Genomic DNA, 21,653 nt, shown 5'->3' on the forward strand with positions numbered 1-21,653 from the left:
CTTTCCTTCTGACTCTATCTTAACTTCCCTGATCAACCATACTTTGCTACCCCCTTCCAACAATCCTTTTTCCTCATGGAAATATGTCTTTGGTATGAGCCATTAACTATTTTTCTAAATATCTGCCATTGATCCTCAACCATTTTTGCTGTAAACATTTTCATAAGACTGCACTTAAACCTTTTATCGCAAACTTCTGTAGTCTGGATATTATTGTGCACATGCTTAATGACAATACTGATACACTCTTTATTCAAATTGATCTGCCACATTCAGCCAATAATAAATAATATAGAAATATTGAATTTAACCAGTTTATTAAGTAAACAAAAGGCATCACACATAGATGATTTGTGTTTTAAAATATGGTTATACGTAATAATGTTATTTTATGAATATTGTCAATGCAGGCTGTCCACTTAAAATAGCAGTCATTTGGTATCAGTTGAAATGGAATAGAAAATGAAAGCTCAGTTAAAGAATCATATTAACCAGGCTATCAGTCATTCTGTAGACCCAGTTCACCCTTAGTTGAGCTTCCCAATAAATTCTATGTCTAGTCTAACTTTAAAATGTGTAACACAGATCAATTAGATATTCATTCAGTAAATCAATCAAAAATTCAAAACTAAACACAAGAAAGTATTTAAAATTAAATCCATTGTTTCTAAAATGTACTGCTTGACTCCAGCTAAAATATAAGGACATTAGTACGTGAGTGGAACATGAGAAAAGGTTCAATATCTTGTGATTATAGTAGGGTTGTTGCTTTTGTTTAGCTTAGGACATTTATGCTTTGGAGACAATGAAAAGTACTTGATGGTTTAAAATTCTGCAGTGAAAAAGGTTGGTTTGACATGCAAAATTTTTAAAAGCTTGAATCTGAACTGTGTGTAAATCAAACATGCATGTCTACAGAGTCAACTGCACATCATAATGGGAAAAGTGCAGACAAAACTTAACAGTTGCAGTTTACATGTAAATAAGTAATAGGTTTCTTTTGATAGATTATACATTTAATAAGTAATCTCATTGTTTTATAAATTAACATTCATATGTACATTAAACATTTTGCATATATCAGATTATTGTAAACAGAGACTGAAACAATTGACCATTTTGTGCAAAATTATAGATATATCAATTCGTGATCAATTGTGAAGTACCTTAATTGCACATTATTAGCTCCTTATGCTTTATATGATGTACCTAGTGTGTGCCTTGTGCACATGCAGCTGGATACAAAATCATCTTAAACTCCTTGCACATGTGAACAGTTGGATGCATCAGTTCATAGTCATTGCACACATAAGGGAATACAATACTGTATAATCCCTTGTTATATCTATTGATAACCTATTAAGCCTTCATTATAGGCAAATTTTGATCACTTTTAAGACTTGAATAAAATCAACTGGCAAAACAGAAATCTAAGGTCAAATGTAAGGCCTTGCCTTCATCACATATCCAGCATGGAAGGTGTGGCTCAGATGCAAACAGAAGGAGAAACAGCCCAGGAGGAGGTCTGCAGACGACACAAAGCTGGTTGGGATTGTGAGCTGTGAGGAGTTTGAAAGGGGCTTCAAGGTAATTGAGGCAAGTTGAGTGAGTGGGCAAACACATGGCAGATGCAATACATCACGGATAAATATAAAGTCATACATTTCAGTGTCGAAAATGGAAATGTAAAATATTATTTAAATGGTGCTAAATTGGGAAGCGTGGATGTACAGGGAATATGGATGTCCTTGTACACCAGTCAATTTAAGTAAACAGAATGGTGCAGCAAGCACTTAGTTTGGAAAATGGCATATTGTCCTTCATTGCATGAGGATTTGAATTCAGAAGTGTCAATGTCTCACTACAGTTTTATACAGCCTTGGTGAAACCACAGCTAGAGTACTGAATATAGTTTTGGTCTCCCTACTTCAGTAAGGATACACTTGTCACAGAGGGAGTGCAATGAATGTTTAATAGTCTAATACTGGTGTTAGCAGGGCTGCCCGACAAGAATGAAGCAGGGTCTGATTAGAACATGTAAAATTTTTAACAAGTCTGAAAAAACTAAATGCAGAGAGGACATTTTTCTTGGCTGTGGAGTTTAGAACCAGGGGACACAATCTCAGGACATGGTCCATTTAGGGTTGAGGTTAGAAAACATTTCTTCACTCAGAGGTTAGTGTGGAATTCTCAATGATACAAGGTTATGGAGGTCAAGTCACTGAATATATTGAAGAAAGAGATAAATAAACATTTAAAATTTAAAGGAATCAAGAGGTTTTATAAGAAAGTGGGAATAAGACATTGAGATAGAGGATCTGCCACAATCATATTAAATGTTAGAGCAGACTCAATGCCTTTAATATCTATGAATGGAGAATTATATGGAGTTCTGCATGCTCCTTCAGAAAAGGTTTCTGTTGCAGTCAATGTATAACAAAACTGTAAAATTACTAATGTAGTTACAGTTTTGCACTATGGTGCACATGGCTAAAATTATCTTTCCAATTCTTCAATTTAGTGACTGTCACAAGTTCATTATACAGTACATTGTAAATGTTTATTATGGTGCACGCCAATCTTGAGACAGATCAGAACTTATTCATGCCTGAGCTGTTTCCACTAATTTATGGAAATGTTTCTCTTATTATGAAAAGGATGTTGAATTAAGTTCAGAGGTCGGGAGTATTAATCAAATTAAATAATATGAAGACCAACAACATTTCCAAAAAGTTTCCTTACTTGAAATATGTGTTTACTTGAATTTTATGGGCTAATAACTAGATAATTCCCAAATCAGGCTGTTACGCTAGTATGGCACAAATTGCTCATGTCAGTTGAGAGGGGTGGCAGAACTATGCGAAAATGGCTAAATGGCATCAGATGCCCAGGTCAGCATTCAAACCAGTCAATTGTTCTTCCCAAAGATAGAGAGCTGTGGGTACCACAATGTCTTCAAGATAGCTCACCAGTCTAAGGAAAATTGAGAAATGGCTGGTTTACATGTTATTCTAGTTGGTCAGCTGAACCCAGATTGAGAGAGGAAGTGAGATGAGTGGGACATTTTTTGACAGTGCACGTATGTACGACCAATCATATCAGCACTTGTGTGCCTCTTTCCACATGGGTCCAATGCCAACAAATTTCTCAGCTGACAGTCGATGGGATACTGTTGATGTATTGGAAATTTAACTCTCAAAATATATTTTTCTGTTTTGTAACACGAGCCACAGATCTTCACTGTCATATCCCTGAGTAGTTATCAAATTGTGTTTCACACACAAAGCTAATGGTATTATTTGAGAGACGCTGGTGAGATGTAGCTTGATTTTTCTCAACGACTGGTTACTTTTCTTCTGTATATTGTCATACCTCATGATCTTTACACTAAAAAAAAATTAAATAATATTCAATTTTAATTCTGTTTCTGTACATGGAATATCAAATTGCATTCATTTAGACTAAAAGTAAAATTGAAAATACATTGAGACAAAATTTACAGTTGGAGTGAAACTAAGAGTGTGTCCCTTAGTTAAACTTGTCTTTTGCTTTTTTTCTTCATTTTCACAATAATTTATTGTATAAGTCGCTAAAATCACAAGGCTGTAACTTTGCAGCAAAAGAAACTGGGCATCTGGGACCTCAGTAAACAGACAAGCAATTGTGTGAAATCTTAACAATTTAGATTAAAGGATTGTGAGTTGATCACTGAATTGACGCAAAAAAAAAATTGTGACATTCTTAGCCATACCAGGAACAGAAAGAAAAATTTTGATGAGGAAGAAAATAAAGATTGGATTGAGGGAGACAGAAATGAGGGATAGAACAGTAATGTTAATATAGATTTAAACTTGCAGTACTTAAAATGCCCACAGCAGCTAAAATTGCAAGGAATGAGATTCCATGTTCGTAACAGTTAATATTCAGTGCCAGAGAGGTTCCTTGAAAGTAATTAACAATTAGAATATCATAAAAATAATCTGACAGATAAACCAGGCTTAAATAAATTTATGGTTATTAAAATGACCTTGCATCAATTCTGAGGAAAGGTCACCAGATCCGAAACATTAACTGTTTTCTCCTTCACAGATGCTGCCAGACCTGCTGAGCTTTTCTAGCAACTTTGTTTTTGCACCAATTCTAAGGAGTTCTAGCTTTTTTAAAAAAAATCTACAGCCCAAGTCTGGGAACTGCACATTTTTCAATGCAATTTAGGAGTGAGACAGAAAAAGACAGGTAAAGAGATACATCCTGGACACAAACATCTAGATTTCTGTGATTAACCAAGCCACTACCCTGACATGACTTTACTGTGACACTTTCACAACAATGAGTGAGTGCTATTAGTCCTATCTTTAAGTAACAGGAAATTAAGGAAAACTAACTCTTCCGATGACAGTGACTTTGCTGAATAGAATCGCAAATGGCAAGCAAATAGTCACTGATAGTTTACTAATAGCCAATGCATTTTCTCAGTCCTACAACACCTTGAAGAAGAAGAAAGAAATTTTAAAGTTGTTTTGCAATGGTGGGAGAATTTCCTGTCCCTGGGATATCCATCTATTATCCAATCATCAAGGAATCATTATGCTAGAAGATGCAAATAAAATGCTCATCTGACCAGGTACAGCATTATAAACTAACTCCACAATTAAACACTATGTGTTCTTCATTGTGAATTTGAGGATATAATATTTTACAAAAGCTCAGATGTTCCCAGAACAGAGTATCCTTTAGCTCAAAGGACTAAGTAACTGCAAGAGTGGACTGAGAAGGCGGCATCTTGATCTTGGTGAAACCAAAAGTCTCTCTTCTGAAGCAAGGTCATTTCAAGGATTGAAAAAGAAACAGGGACACATTAGAAAAATAGTGAATTAAAGTCAAATCAGATAACAGAAAAAGATAATATGAGTTAAGATAAGACTGTACTGCGGAAAAAAAATCATATTTAAAAATCTGTTAGAATAATTTACCATGTGCAGAAATCAACTTTTACAGTTTGAGTTTTTCTCTTTCTAGATTGTCGTTATTTTATTCAATCCGCTCAATGTATCATGACATGTGTGAGGCAAATGGAACTTGAATCCAAACATTGTGACCCAGAGGTAGGGGTGTTACCACTGTGCCACAACACTTTCTGGAGAGGTCATATATTTTGGAGAGCAATAATCTCATTATTAAAAAGCTGTGTATTTTTATGCAGTTAGTTTAATTGGCAATGAATGTGCAAATGTAACCATCTCATGAAACTAGTAGGAACTTTGAGAGTTTCTATACTTACAAGGCTCACAGCAACATAATTATTCAATGCCGCAAGTTGATGACCAATTGTAGACAAAAATGCATATGGATTAAATATGCTGTGATTTTATTTATAGGTTAATATTTAGAGTATTAAGCCGTAGTGATGCATGATATAAAAGAATGACTCATGGTTCTTCAGAAGCATCCTCGCATCTTCAGCACTGAGTTGTTGCTGGTTTGTTTTGAAATGATAAAATACAATGAGTGAAGTATGACATGAGGGCAGTGTGACTGAGTGCAAATAGTAGATGGAATACAAGACTTAATATATTCCTGAAAATTTGATTCTTGTCAGCAAAATGAATAATAAAATTTATTACTCTTACCATTTGGTGATACTTTCCAACGTTCTGATGAGGTTTTATTTCAGTTCCTTTATATGCTATGAAATGGATGAGTGTGGTAATCCTAGAATGATGTAAATAAAATTGTTACCATTTCCGTAAAACTGAATTAAGGCTTAGAACTTCATGACAATGGTGTGTCTCTGCTTTGTTGAAAATACTGGAAGGTGGAGGGAATCCCAAATCCCACTCCAGAAACCAGCAGTGAAAGTTAACTCATCAGCATTTTTTTTTAAGAATATAACCCATACAGCGTGAAAACAGGCTCATTGGCCCAACAGATCCACACTGACTCTCAGAGGATCCCACCCAGACCTATCCCCCTATAACCCACCTAACCCACGCATCCCTGAACACTATGTGCAATTTAGCATGGCCAATTCACCTAGTCTGCACATCTTTGGACTGTGGGAGGAAACCAGACCACTTGGAGGAAACCCACGTACACACAGGGAGAATGTGAAAACTCCACCCAGAGAGTCACCCGAGTGTAAAATTGAACACAGGTTCCTTATGCTGTGAGCAGCAGTGCTAGCAACTCAGCCGCCATGCCGCCCTAAAGCACCTTTTTTTTTGGGAGGTATGCAGGATTTGGACAGGCTATGATTCATATATACATGGTTCCTGAAAACAGCTGACCATTTTTATGACAGGCTGGCTTCAATAAATAGGATTTTGGAGTGCCTGGAATGTGAAATCCAGAGCGTGGAGAATAAACCAGGTTAAAGTAGTTTGTTCTCCATGCTAATGAAATGTGAGGCTGGATGAACACAGCAGGCCAAGCAGCATCTCAGGAGCACAAAAGCTGACGTTTCGGGCCTAGACCCTCCTTCCCAAAATCCACAAACCTGCCTGCCCTGGTCGACCCATCGTCTCAGCCTGCTCCTGCCCCACCGAACTCATCTCCACCTATCTGGACTCCATTTTCTCCCCTTTGGTCCAGGAACTCCCCACCTACGTCCGTGACACCACCCACGCCCTCCACCTCCTCCAGGACTTCCAATTCCCTGGCCCCCAACACCTCATATTCACCATGGACGTCCAGTCCCTGTACACCTGCATTCCGCATGGAGATGGCCTCAAGGCCCTCCACTTCTTCCTGTCCCGCAGGCCCGACCAGGCCCCCTCCACCGACACTCTCATCCGCCTAGCAGAACTCGTCCTCACACTCAACAACTTCTCTTTTGACTCCTCCCACTTCCTACAGACTAAGGGGGTGGCCATGGGCACCCGCATGGGCCCCAGCTATGCCTGCCTCTTTGTAGGTTACGTGGAACAGTCCCTCTTCCGCACCTACACAGGCCCCAAACCCCACCTCTTCCTCCGGTACATTGATGACTGTATCGGCGCCGCCTCTTGCTCCCCAGAGGAGCTCGAACAGTTCATCCACTTCACCAACACCTTCCACCCCAACCTTCAGTTCACCTGGGCCATCTCCAGCACATCCCTCACCTTCCTGGACCTCTCAGTCTCCATCTCAGGCAACCAGCTTGTAACTGATGTCCATTTCAAGCCCACCGACTCCCACAGCTACCTAGAATACACCTCCTCCCACCCACCCTCCTGCAAAAATTCCATCCCCTATTCCCAATTCCTCCGCCTCCGCCGCATCTGCTCCCACGACAAGACATTCCACTCCCGCACATCCCAGATGTCCAAGTTCTTTAAGGACCGCAACTTTCCCCCCACGGTGATCGAGAACGCCCTTGACCGCGTCTCCCGCATTTCCCGCGACACATCCCTCACACCCCGCCCCCGCCACAACCGACCTAAGAGGATCCCCCTCGTTCTCACACACCACCCTACCAACCTCCGGATACAACGCATTATCCTCCGACACTTCCGCCATTTGCATTCCGACCCCACCACCCAAGACATTTTTCCATCCCCTCCCCTGTCTGCTTTCCGGAGAGACCACTCTCTCCGTGACTCCCTTGTTCGCTCCACACTGCCCTCCAACCCCACCACACCCGGCACCTTCCCCTGCAACCGCAGGAAATGCTACACTTGTCTCCACACCTCCTCCCTCACCCCCATCCCAGGCCCCAAGATGACATTCCACATTAAGCAGAGGTTCACCTGCACATCTGCCAATGTGGTATACTGCATCCACTGTACCCGGTGCGGCTTCCTCTACATTGGAGAAACCAAGCGGAGGCTTGGGGACCGCTTTGCAGAACGCCTCCGCTCAGTTCGCAACAAACAACTGCACCTCCCAGTCGCAAACCATTTCCACTCCCCCTCCCATTCTCTTGATGACATGTCCATCATGGGCCTCCTGCACTGCCACAATGATGCCACCCGAAGGTTGCAGGAACAGCAACTCATATTCCGCCTGGGAACCCTGCAGCCATATGGTATCAATGTGGACTTCACCAGTTTCAAAATCTCCCCTTCCCCTACTGCATCCCTGGACCAGCCCGGTTCATCCCCTCCCCCCACTGCACCACACAACCAGCCCAGCTCTTCCCCCCCACCCACTGCATCCCAAAACAAGTCCAACCTGTCTCGGCCTCCCTAACCGGTTCTTCCTCTCACCCATTCTTCCTCTCACCCATCCCTTCCTCCCACCCCAAGCCGCATCCCCAGCTACCTACTAACCTCATCCCACCTCCTTGACCTGTCCGTCTTCCCTGGACTGACCTATCGCCTCCCTACCTCCCCACCTACACTCTCTCCACCTATCTTCTTTACTCTCCATCTTCGGTCCGCCTCCCCCTCTCTCCCTATTTATTCCAGTTCCCTCCCCCCATCCCCCTCAAACCTCTCTGATAAAGGGTCTAGGCCCGAAACGTCAGCTTTTGTGCTCCTGAGATGCTGCTTGGCCTGCTGTGTTCATCCAGCCTCACATTTCATTATCTTGGAATCTCCAGCATCTGCAGTTCCCATTATCTCTTGTTCTCCATGCATTCCTTTTGGATAGTTAGTGCACTAACTTTTCATGTGGTAAGGTACAACTTGGGATCTAATCCCAGGGTGCCTTTTTTGGGGAGAGGTGAAGAGGTGGTGGGGGAGTTAGTTGCTTTTTAATGGAAGGAAGGCGGCCTTTTGAGAGACATAAGGACCCCTTTGGGACTGTGTAAAGTAGGTATGCTGGTTTCTAAAAACTCCCTGAACTCATCTTATTAATTAATTCATTGAATGTGGATATTGCTGCTTGGGCCAAAATTATAATTCCATCCCTGATTGTCCTGGAGAAAGTGGGGGTGATCTGTCTTCTCGAATTGCAGCTGCTAATGAGGTGTAACAATAGCCACAGTACTGTTGAGGAGCGAATTCCAGAATTTTGACTGAGTGACACTGAAGACCCAGCGGAAATGTTTCAAATCAGGATGATCTGTGTTTTGGAGAGGAGTTTTTGCAGATCATGGTGCTCCTATACACCTGATGCCCTTCTAGGTGGTAATAGTCAGCTGTTTAGTGGGTGCTACCTAATGAGCCTTGGTTAGTTATTGAACTGCACCTTGTAGATTATACATAGTGCTGCTATCGTGCATTGATGATGAAAGGAATGAATACTGAAGCTGGTATATGGGGTGAAGATCAAACAGACTGCTTTTCCTGGATACTGTCAAGCTTCTTAAGTGTTGCTAGAATAGGACTGGTTCAGGAACATGTGCCTATGTCGTCACACACCTGACTTGTGCTCTGTAGAGGATGGAAAGGCTTTGGGGAGTAAGGAGATCAGTTACTTTTCATTGAATTCCTAATCTTTGGCCTGTTCTTGTAGCCAGAATATTTGTAAGGGTGGTTAATTGTATTCCAAGGGTGCTGATATTGAAGATTTCAGAAATGGTAATACCAATGAATGTTAGGGGATGTGGTTACATTCTCTTTTAGCAATGATAATTGCCTGGAAATTTTTTGTCACAAATCTTACTTGCCATTTATCAGCTTAAGCCTAATTTGTCCAGGATTTGCTGCATATGGACAGGAGGTGATTCCGTATTGGAAGAGATGTAAATATTATTGAATTTTGTGTAATCATCAGTGAACATGCCCACTTCTGACTATATGATGGAGGAATGGACATTCGTAAAGCAGAGAAAATGGTTAGGGTTAGGATATAGCCTTGAGGAATGCCTAAGGTGATGTCCAGGGAGTGAGCTAATTGACTTGCAACAACCACAGCCATCTTCTATTGTGTTAGTAGAATCCAACTAGTAGAAACCAACTAGTAGAAACCAACTAGTAGAAAGATTCCCCCAATTCTGACTGACTCCAGTTTTGTAAGAGCTCCTAGGTGCCAGATTCAGTCAAATGCAGCCTTACAGTCACCCTCCCCTCATCTCTGGAATTCTGCTATTTTGGCTATGTTTAGGCTGAAGTTGTAAGGAACTAAATGGCCCTGGTGCAACAAAACCTAGGTTATTGCACAGCAAATGCAACTTGATATTATTGTCAACACTCTGTTCCATCCCTTTGTAGATGACTGGGATCGTGATTGGGACTGCCAAATCAGTCTGGGGTGGCATGGTTGCTCAGTGGTTAGTGCTGCTGCCTCACAGTGCCAGGGACCTGGGTACAATTCCATACTCAGGCAACTGTGTGTTGAGTGTGCACATTCTCCCCGTGTCTGCATGGGTTTCCTCCGGGTGCTTGAGTTTCCTCCCACAGTCCAAAGATGTGTAGGTTAGGTGCATTGGCCATGTAAACTACCTACTGTGTCCAAGGATGTGCAGTCTAGGTGGATTAGCCACTGGAAAATGCAGGGTGACAGGGATAGGGAAGGGTCTGGGTGGGATGTTTTTTGGCATGGACTCGCTGGGCAAAAATGGTCTACTTTCACACTGTAGCGATTCTAGGAATTTGAGAACTGACAAAAAGAAATGTGAGAATTAAAACAGAAATTGTGCTAGATACATCAGCACTTCTGTTAACAAAAGCCATTGTAGGATTTGTGCTATTTGTTGATTTCCCAAACTATGATTTTTGCAATAGTGTAACTATCTGTTTAGCATTGTGATAGAGGCTCCAATTGGTTATAGAAGTATTTGTTTATTTAAGGGTTTACTTTAAGGGATTGAGTACTTAAATGAAATATTTGTCTATCCAAAGGATTCATTGGAAGGTAGTCAATGTATTGAATTCATTTTTGCATTGATCAAAATATGTCTCTTTCAATAGAGAATCAACTCCGGATACATAAATTTATTTTCTGTCAACATGGCTCCTGTGGTATGCCCATGATGGATATTAGATGAAAACCAAAGATCTGCAGATGCTGTAAATTAGGAACAAAAACAAAGTTGCTGGAAAAGCTCGGCAAGTCTGGCAGCATCTGTGAATGGAAAAACAGAGTTAACGTTTCAGGTCCAGTCACCCTTCCTCAAAACTGGATATTAGATGAATTGTTATAGAAGGCAGGGTAAGGGTATATGAGTTAGCATGTGTTGGCACAAATGCTATAATGAGGTATTGAGATGATTAGAGGCATGGACATATGAGAGGCCACTGGGATGGGTGGATAAGTACAGGGTAGTGCATGGGACCAAAAATGGCGAGAGTTGGCTGCCATTTTTAAAAGTTGGGGTCAAATAGCCAGGAATTCTCCCACCCCTGAGTATCCAACCCACACATTTGATCCTGGGCCTAATTGTTTAGAGAGCAAAATATATTAGAATTAATACCTGTGGTAAAGCATGGTGAGGAACTGAATTCCCAACAGTCCAGCGAACGATACCAAGAACATGAAGCTGAGTGGTTCGATGATAAGAATTTCACTTTTTGAAAAAGTACCATTTGGGAGGATTTTAGGGATCTTGATGTGTATCTCTGGACCAATTGCTTGTAGAAAAAATGTTGAAACAATCCACAGTGTATTAATAATGAAGAAGAGAAAAGTTGCCTGAAAAGAATGCAACAGTTTATTCATAATGACATCATAAGTGCTTACCAAATACAATATACTTGTAGACTTCTATACGTAACAAACGTAATCCTGATTAACGAGAGCAGGTGTTCAATGGGAGCTCCTGATTCAGTTTAATCATGGAAAAAGGGACTGTATCTATCAGGAGTGCTAGCCAACACTCAGTGATTCTCCAATTCCTTGTCTTACCAAGTGAGGTTTGACTCTGCAAATGAACCCACACAAAATTCACCGTTTAATTTAGTATAGTTTAGGATGCAATCTGCATTCTTTCAATGAGGAGGCATTTACTATCATGGTCAAGCAAATGTAGAAATTCCAGCTAGTCTGTTGTTATGTTCAGAAAGTTGAACAGATCAGGTTTTGAAACCATTTCTAATGTTAAAGCACGACAAAAAACTTTTTCAGTGCCTTCAGTCCATTGTTTGGTCCTCATCAATCAAAAATAATTTTAAGAATTGATTTCCCCTTTGGGGCTGAACAAGTGATGAGTTTCAGAACAGCCACTTGCAAGAAGTGTTTACCTTGTTTCTGAGAGATTTCAATTCCTTTTCTACCTCTGCCTGTTTTTCTTTATCTTCTTCAATAGGTTTAAGATACAATTCAATGAGATCATTCCAGAATGGGATTTCTTCCTGCAAATAAGACATATAGAATGATAAGATCAATAAAAATATTGGCCCAGGTCTTCCAAGGAGCAACTATCAAAGTTGGATATCTGCTCCACTCGAACTGTCCCATAACTCACTGCTGACCATATTTCCTGTTAGATATTCCTTGCCCAGCTTTATCAGAAATGCAGAGTTCAATGTCCTCAGGGGAGCTCAGTCAAAGTGCAGCAGAGAGACTAAATAAAAAAATTTCAGGTCAAAGGTGTGGCCATGTGCACCCACATGGGCCTGAGTTAAGCCTGTCTCTTTGTGGGGTAACTGAAACATTTTTTTTTAAACAATACAGCGCAGAACAGGCCCTTCGGCCCTCACTGTTGCGCCAATCTGTGAACTAATCTAAGCCTCTCCCACTACACTATCCCATCATCATTATCCATATGCTTATCCAAGGGCTGTTTATATGCCCCCAAAGTGGCTGAGTTAACTACATTGGCAGGCAGGGCGTTCCACGCCCTTACCACTCCGAGTGAAGAACCTGCCTCTGACATCTGTCTTAAATCTGTCACCCCTCAATTTGTAGCTATTCCCCCTTGTACAAGCTGAAGTCATCATCCTCAGAAAAAGACCCTCACTGTCCACACTATCTAATCCTCCGATCATCTTGTATGTCTCTATTAAATCCCCTCTTAGCCTCCTTCTCTCCAGTGAGAACTGGCCCAAGTCCCTCAGCCTTTCTTCATAGGGCCTGCAGTCCAGACCAGGCAACATCCTGGTAAATCTCCTCTGCACCTTTTCCAATGCTTCCACATACTTCCTGTAATGGGGCGACTTGAACTGCACGCAATATTCCAAGTGAGGCCGCACTAGCATTTTGTACAGTTGCAGCATGACATCACGGCTCCAGAACTTAGTCCCTCTACCAATAAAACCTAGAACACAGTAAGCCTTCTTAACAGCACTATCAACCTGGGTGGCAACTTTCAGGGATCTATGTACATGGACGCCAAGATCCCTCTGCACATCCACACTGACAAGAATCTTTCCATTGACCCGGTATTCTGCCTTCCTATTATTTCTCCCAAAGTGAATCACCTCACATTTATCCATATCAAACTCCATTTGCCACCTTTTGGCCCAATTCTGCAGTTTATTCAAGTCTCCTTGCAACCTGCAACATTCTTCCACAGTGTCCACCACTCCACCGACTTTAGTGTCATTCTTGTTTCAGTCCTACTCTAGTTTCCACCCACAAGTCTCTCTCCAGCATATTGATGACCTCATTGCTGCTGCTTCCTTCTCTCATCTGGAATTGGAAAGATTTATCTATTTCACTTCCAATTTCCACCCCACTATCACCTTCACTTGATCCATCTCTGACTCTTCCCTTCCCTTTCTCGACATCCGTTTCCATTTCTGGGGATAGGCTGGCCTCCAATATCCACTACTAACCCAGTCACTCCCACAGTTACCTTGATTATACATCCTCACATCCTGTTTCCTGTAAAGACTCTATTCCTTTCTCCATTTCCATCACATCTGTTTTGATGATGCCACCTTCTACAAGGGGGTCTCCAAAACATCCACCTTCTTCCTCACCTGAGGATACCTCACAGCCATGGTTGGCAGGGCCCTCAGTTGTGCCCAACCCATCTCCCATATTTCAGCTCTCACCCATTTGCTTCACTCCCACAACTACAATAGATTCCCCGATCCTCATTTACCAGTCTGCCAGCATCCACACGTGAGTGATCATGACCACCATTCTCACCATCTCCAGCGGGATGCCATTCCTAGTTTCATATTCCCCTCCCCTCCCATGTCAGCCTTCCACAAGAACTATTCCTTCTGGAATGCCCTGGTCCAGTCCCAAGACCTCCTCACATCCCCATGGCCCCTTCCCATGCAACCATATAACTTTCTGCTCATTTACTTCCACCCTCCTCACTATCCAAGGTCCAGACACATCTGCCATGAGAAGCAGGTGGGTGGGATGATAATCAGAACTGTAAGGTATTCAATTGGTGAGGGAAACTGTGGCAGCTGCAGATTTGGTGGTAGTCAGGGAGGTAATCGGAAAACCAGGAGGTAACCAGACAGTCACGTGGTAGTTGGAGTTTCAATAGGTAGTTGTGGTTGAGGGCTATCTGGACTGAAAGGGGTAGTCATTGGTCAGGGTGCAGTCACACATAATCAGGAGGGTGAGGGAGCTCGTCAGAGGTTAGTATGACTGAGATAACATGGTGTAGAGCTAGATGAACACAGCAGGCCAAGCAGCGTCAGAGGAGCAGGAAAGCTGACGTTTTGGGTCGAGAGCCTTCTTCAGAAATGGGGGAGGGGGAGGGGAAGGGGGTTCTGAAATAAACAGGGAGAGAGGGGGAGGCAGATAGAAGATAGATAAAGGAGAAGGTAGGTGGAGGGGAAATAGATAGGTCAAAGAGGCCAGGGTTGGAGCCAGTAAAGGTGAATGTAGGTGGAGAGTTAGGAAAGGGATAGGTCAGTCCAGGGAGGACGGACAGGTCAAGGAGGTGGGATGTGGTTAGTGGGTAGGAGATGGGGGTGGAGCTTCCGGTGAGTGGAATAGTTAGGGAGGCAGGGTAATTTTGGGATGTGGTAGGGGGAGGGGAAATTTTGAAGCTTGTAAAGTCCACATTGATACCCTTGGGCTGCAGGGTTCCCAAGCAATATATGAGATGCTGTTTCTGCATCTTTCGGATGGCATCATTGTGGCAATGAAGGAGGCCCAGGATGGACACGTCGTCCAAGGAGTGGGAGGGGAAGTTGAAATGGTTTGCGACTGGGAGGCGCAGTTGTTTGTTGCCAACTGAGTGCAGGTATTCCGCAAAGCAGGTGGGTGGGATGATAATCAGAACTGTAAGGTATTCAATTGGCGAGGGAAACTGTGGCAGCTGCAGATTTGATGGTAGTCAGAAGTCAGGAAGGTCCCCAAGCCTCTGTTTGGTTTCCCTAATGAAGACGAGGCCATAACGGGAATGGCATATACAGTATACCATGTTAGCAAATGTGCAGGTGAACATTTGTTCGAACATCTCTTTGGCCCCACATGACTGATTGTGAGGTCAGTTTTGTAGCTGACCAGGGGTTAGACCTGTTAACTTTCTATGTAATATTTCCTGGGTGAGGATTCACATTATAACTCCTCAGTTCACAGAGGATTCCACAGTATACGGGAATTGCCCATTGGAAGTTGAAATTTCCCAGTCCATTCTCACATAGGGCCATGCGTCATGACTCCCCGCAGCGTCTCTTTGCGCATCTGTTGTACGTCAAAACTCCAATGAGCGTTAGACTGCATGATTTGGACAATTATGTTCCAAATATCTATATTACTTTAAATTACAGTTAGTAGCTACATAAAACACAATAGAGTTCATACAACACATTGAAATGAATGCACAAGGAAATTATACAAATGTCAGTCAAAATAACTTACTTCATCAAGTTCTTCAACAGCAAGTTTTATATGGAATGACTGGTCTTGCAAATTGCTTATCCAATCTATACAATAGAAGCAGAAGAAACAGAGAACCAAAACATTTTTTTGAATGGCTGTATTGGACAGAGAAGCAGCTGCCAAAATACGCACAACAAAGTCTTATAAACAACAATGGGATAAGTAATGAAATAATTTGATTTTAGTTGAAGGTGATTGAAAACTGTTATAACAGTGAGAACTCCCCATGCTAACTTGATTAGTCTCGTAAGATCTTTTATATTAACTTGAAGGGAGATGGACTCTTTAGTTTAACATCCCATCTGAACAATGCTGCACCAGAACATTTAGCACCCGCTCAATACTGCAAGTGGAGTCAGGCTAGATTAGAGTTCAATAACCACAATGCATTGAACCAGTGGAACCACTGAGCATGGGTAACATCCATATTTTATAGCTGATACAGGTATCATTCACGCTCCCACTATCATTTTGCAGCCTAGCAATCTCTAAAATAACACAAGCAATAGACTGATATAACAACAAAACAGGTGTTCTTATAGCCAGCATTGTTGTATCACCTCACTTCTGATCTATTTTATTATCTAGCTACTCTCTAAATTTCCATTTTGCAAATTGCATTTCCATTAATTTATCCCATTTACACATCTAAACCTCCAAATGATCTGTGGTTCTGTCCCCTCTATTTTATATAGTTTTTTCAATCTTACTAAAGTGCCCATTCACCTTGCAAATTTACATTCTGATCAAGGACACAAATAAAGACCAATAATCTTAAGTTTGTTTTTGAGAGATCTTAAATGTGTATTTGCTGAAGTTTTGTGTTTTATACCAAAATGTACAGGTGGACCCTCTCGATCCCAGTCACTCAAACTATCATCTGTTCTCTTAGAAAAATGAAGGAGCCCAGAACAAAGGATATAATTTTATAAATAGAGCTAAGCCATTCAGGATGTCAAAAAGCGAGTTTTCACATCAAAATAGCAGAAATCTCTTACTCACTCTCGTTCTCTATGGATCAGCTATCAGCTAATTGAATGGCTGAGAGGCTTCAGGCGGTTGAATGGCCAACTGCTGTTCCAATATGTCTTACAGGTATGCATGTGAACACTGGGTAAACTTGAATTCTGTATGGTCTACTGACACTAAATGTCCTGACTGATAGATCAAAAGGATACTTGGCCACAGTAATAAAAAGGCTGCGCCACAGCTGCAACATAAAGCACCACGATTCAGTGTTTACAAGAAGCAGCAGAAAATTGGAAGCAAATAGTTCCGGCCTAAAGAAAATCCTGCAATACTAATATCAGATATGATCGTATTGGACATATACTTCTGGTAAAGATTGCCAATTAGTTATCATCTTAACACTCACTGTCTTCAATTCGTGGTTCCATTATTTCTTCTTCAATTGTACTGAAGGAAAGAAGAGATTTTTTTAAAAAATTGATCAAGTTCAAATATAGAATATTAAACAATGTAATGAGCCTAGAAATATAAAGTATATGTGGCTGTATCTTACATTTTTGATCAAGAACAAGTTAGGTTGAGTGTGGTGGAGTAATTTTCAACTCAAGGCCAACTTGCAGTATCCTATCAAACTCATTGCTTTGGATTGGCATATCAGCCTTTATGGTGAATATCACGTCTGGTTTCCACCCCATCTTGTATGTGTCATTCCCAGTGCAACTCACTACTCACATGAGTTCCTGGATTTGACTAGAATTCCTTACACAGACACCATATTTAAAAGCCCATGAACTCCTGGACAAGTACTGGCAGGCAGGGCAAAAATGCATGCCGTTCTTTGATGGGGTGATACAGAGGTGGGACTTCTTCATCCCTCAGGACCAGCAGTGGAGGCCATGACACCAGACTATGCCAACCTGCTCCTGCCACCCAGGTTAAAACAGTCTCAGCTGTTTTCACCTACTCTGCCAGCATAAGTGCCGCAATCTTCTTTCTGAAACCTCACACTCGCTCTGCTACTGCATCCACCTCCCACTAAGGCTCATGCTTCACCACTCATCTTTGCCAGCAACATATTCCCTCACACACTGTGACCCACCCAAACCCTTAACATTACTAACCCTGCACATCCTCTGCTCTGTCTACTCATTTGTTCGGAATATCTCCCCACTTACACTAAAAATTACAGTTGTACCACCAATTTTAATCTCCCTTGATACATGCATCAGTCTTATTCCAGAAGGAAAGGAGACTCCAAAAGGGCAGAGAGCATCAAGCTGGTTGGTGGTCTGTTCAATATAATCAGCTTCTCATCTTTTATGCAGACACCATCCTGGCTCTGATCACTTAAGTGACTGTGTCTCAGCCCCTAGACAGGTATCGGACACTGCCCTTGGCTACAGTTTCTGCAGCTCCTGAGCAAAGGCTACATCCCTTGGCTAGAGGCCTACTGACAACTGTGACAAGCGTTCTCATGCATGCGCCAAATATCAAGACAAGACAGAAGCAGAATGAGACTAGCACCTCTGGATTAGGGCCAAATTGCAAAAAAAGAGGCAAGATAGGGCATTGCAAAGGAAGGATGCTGGCAGCATTTAGGTGGGCTCAGAGTGAGTGAGTGCTATGACAGTAAGCAAAATGAGCAGATTAAAAACCAGTCTGGTTTCCATATGGATGGCTAGTTTGTTTGGTGAGTTTGGTAGGTTCGCAAGCTACGATGATTTGGGCTGTTAATGAGGCATTTAAAAAGCAATTGACTATCAACTGGGAACTCGCCAATTCCATGCAGTTTGAGAAAAGCAAACAAGATGCCATGAGATGATCTTGACATTGAGATGGGGTTTGCCAAACGTCTTTATGATCCACCACACATCTCACCAAGGCCCATCTCTTTCAGTGCCTAGGAAGATTCTGCCCAGACAGAAAAAGCCACAAGTAAATCAATCTTTAGAATCAAATGTGATGCTCTGATCAAAAAGATCAAAGGATGGGACCTCTCCAGGGACAAAATATTCCAGGGATACATCCAAAACTCTCAAGAACACAGCAGAAAGTAGAATGGTAAAATAGGGACAATCCCTGACTTTGATGCTGTACAAGGGATGGGTTTTGAGTAGGTTAAAATCAAGCCCTGCGTTCCTAAATGTGGTGAAAAGACAGATGTTGGCAAGTTTCAGATGTATAGAGGCACTTTTGAGTACACCTGAACTGAATATTAATTGGAAAAATGTCAAAGAATTTACCTTTGTGAATCCTGAAACAGTTTACGTTTGTCATATTAATTCTTGGGAAAAAGCTAAACCTTTCCTTGCTTACAATTAGAATAAGTAGTCAGAATTTCACTGTAGCAAAACAAAACTCTCTCTCATTCACCTTTTTGTGCAAAAACATCCCTGAAGTAATCCCACAGAAGAATCAGAACATCAGCCTTACTCTATGAAAACCAAACAAAAGCAGCAGAAATTATGCCCCCATAAAGGAAAGATTCTGGCTTCATGCTGTAATTTCCAGCATGTGGGTAGCACCTAACAAATCAAGCCCAGGGAAAGCTGAAGCTCCAACCAGCCAGGGAACCATAGGCGAGCAAGAAATTGATACAGAGCCCTGTACTAAAGTCTGAGTTCTCTTGAGTTCTTTCTCAGAACCTAATATCATCCATCCTTGCAAACTTGTAAGGCACAATACGAGAGGCCAATTTAATCCAAAGAAAATAAATCAATCAACAATCAATAACTAAACCCTTACTTCAAAACAAAGAAATTACAAACCAATACATAGAACAGATCGATAATAATGTTAATCTGCACTACTACACGTCGAATATTGTAAATTACTTGGAGAAGCTTACCTGTCTGCATACTGAACTAATTCCTTTTTATCCTCTTTGACTAAAAATTCAATGTCCCAACAGATGCATTTGCATTTCTTTTCGTATCGCAGAATCTGCTTAGTGTTAATTTTGTCCTGTTTTTTCGGAGTGACTGTTTCACGTGTGCCCCATGAAACATTATTCATATTTACCATGGCGTATATTGGTAACAACAAGTATCCACTGGGAATACAAATGATGTACAACAATCCATAAAAAACAAGGGGGAATTCTTGGGGGTGCAACATTGCTGTTGAGAGGTAAAGGATCATCATCGAGATGAAGAACAAGCCTGTCGGAGTAATAAAGGTGTTTTCTTTCACCATTTCACCTGAAAAGGGTATAACATCATGTTAACATCAATGCAAAAAACTCGGAGCCTTGTAACATTCTCCTAGGAAGGTTGGTCAGGTCCCATCTTGGGGTATAATAACCACAGAGCAGAATCATAACAAGTTGATAAATATTTGGAAGAGTCCATGTCAGAACCATCTCTAAGCAGCAGGCCAGTGTAAAACGGAATTACTTTATTTTCACATGAAGGCACTTGTTTAGTTCAGGAATCACTACTGAGGCATTGTTTCATTCATTTTATACCTGAAGTTGCCTGAGTCCAACAACCAATGTGGGTTCCTTCTTTGCATGTTTAATGTTCTAGAGCTGTTTCAGGCAGGCATGTCACTTGTTCATTTACAGCTTAAAACAGGTGTGAAAAGGTGACTAAGAAGTGCAGCAGCTACTGATGGAGCAGTTCCCAGAGTTAGAGCAAGTGCACCAGAGGAGGGAGCAGCAGATGAGGGGAAAGGGTGACACTGGAGATCGGTGGCGGGGTGGCAGGGGGAGGGGTAGTGAAATGAGCGAGGGGTAGAGTCGGGGGGTGGGGAAAACAGGTAGAATGAATAGAATGGGTAGGGGAAAATGAATGAGATTGTGATAAAGAGTGGAGGGGGGAGTTGCGAAGGCAAAGGTGAAAGCAGTGAGGTGGAGGGGGAAGAGGCATGGGGAAGGGGTATAGAGACCAAAGGATAGAACAAGAGGGAAGAGGAGAGTGGGGTATGTTGAGTGAACAGGGGAAGAGATTGTGAATGAGGGAGGGATGAAGCGAATGGGCAAGGGATAAAGTAGATGGGCATTGGGGATGAGGAGAGTGAACTGGGAGAGGGAATGGGCAGCGGCGGTACAGTGAACTGGAGGGGGTATAAGGATTTGAGGGGACAAGAAAAAAAACTTTTCATTAAGGGTGATGGCCATCCAGAATTCGCTGCGCAATTGATGGACAAAAAACAAACTCTCAGCTCTTCCTGGCTCTACACGTGAAACAGTGCCATCTGCAAGACTCCAGTCAATTTCAGTGTTGTAACTTTTCTGAAGTCTTCACCCCTCTCCTAGCGCACACACAATTTTCCAAGTTACACACACATTTGCAATCATGAAATGGGCTGATGTGAGTTTAATGTTTTTCCCCCAAGTTTTTATCTTTGTCACTCACTGGTGCCCTTGTTGCAATGACACCTATACAGTCTCTTTCCTAAATATAGTGAATACTTTGTTCTGTTTTATTGAAAGGTCCCTTGACATTTAGGGTAATAATTTTAACAGTCACACCCATTGGTTTGGTAATTAAATACTTATATGGTTACACCCTCAAGTAAAGGCATAGGAAGACAGTAGAACATAAGTAATTGTCAACACATTTAAAAAATGGTATTAGCACAAAGAAAAATGTACTCCAGGCAGTTTGAATATTTGGAGGGTATATAGAGGTATAGAATCATACAGCACAAAAACAGACTTTTTGGTCCAACCAACCCATGGACAACCATATTCCCAGACGAAATTAGTCCAACCTGCATGTGCTCGGCCCATAAGGCTCTAGATATTTATTTTTCATGTAATTACTCAAATGTCTTTTAAACGTAGTAATTGTACTGAGATTCACTGCTTCCTTTGGAAGTCCATTCCACACACAAACCAGTGTCTATGTAAAAAAATTGCACCTCATGTCTTTTTAAGATCTTTCTCCTCACCTTAAAGATATACCCCCTAGTCTTGACATTCCCCTCTATAGGTAAAAGACACTGCCATTCACTTATCTATACCCCTCGTTGTTTTATAAACCTCTAGAAGGTCATCTCTCCACCTCTTGTGCTCCAGTGAATGAGGTGCTGGCTTATCCAACATCTCCTTATGACTGAAATCCTTCAATCCCAGC

The 21,653-nt window shown here is 41.8% G+C and overlaps 1 protein-coding gene across 1 annotated transcript in view; it reads right to left on the reverse strand.

The window, feature by feature from the left end:
• Nucleotides 1-2,380: 2,380 nt before the first annotated feature.
• Nucleotides 2,381-21,653, reverse strand: part of LOC125454846 (chitin synthase chs-1-like) — a 56,284-nt gene continuing 37,011 nt past the window's right edge. The window contains exons 13-19 of the mRNA XM_059648850.1: nt 19,421-19,772; nt 16,979-17,019; nt 15,583-15,647; nt 12,045-12,155; nt 11,279-11,496; nt 5,631-5,712; nt 2,381-3,387 (exon numbers count right to left, since the gene is read on the reverse strand). Of these exons, the coding sequence (XP_059504833.1) occupies nt 3,367-3,387; nt 5,631-5,712; nt 11,279-11,496; nt 12,045-12,155; nt 15,583-15,647; nt 16,979-17,019; nt 19,421-19,772 (890 nt within the window). The 3' untranslated portion in view covers nt 2,381-3,366. The remainder of the gene's footprint in view (nt 3,388-5,630; nt 5,713-11,278; nt 11,497-12,044; nt 12,156-15,582; nt 15,648-16,978; nt 17,020-19,420; nt 19,773-21,653) is intronic.

Source organism: Stegostoma tigrinum, chromosome 9 (genome assembly GCF_030684315.1).
Source record: "Stegostoma tigrinum isolate sSteTig4 chromosome 9, sSteTig4.hap1, whole genome shotgun sequence".
In the NCBI taxonomy this organism is placed as follows: Eukaryota; Metazoa; Chordata; class Chondrichthyes; order Orectolobiformes; family Stegostomatidae; genus Stegostoma; species Stegostoma tigrinum.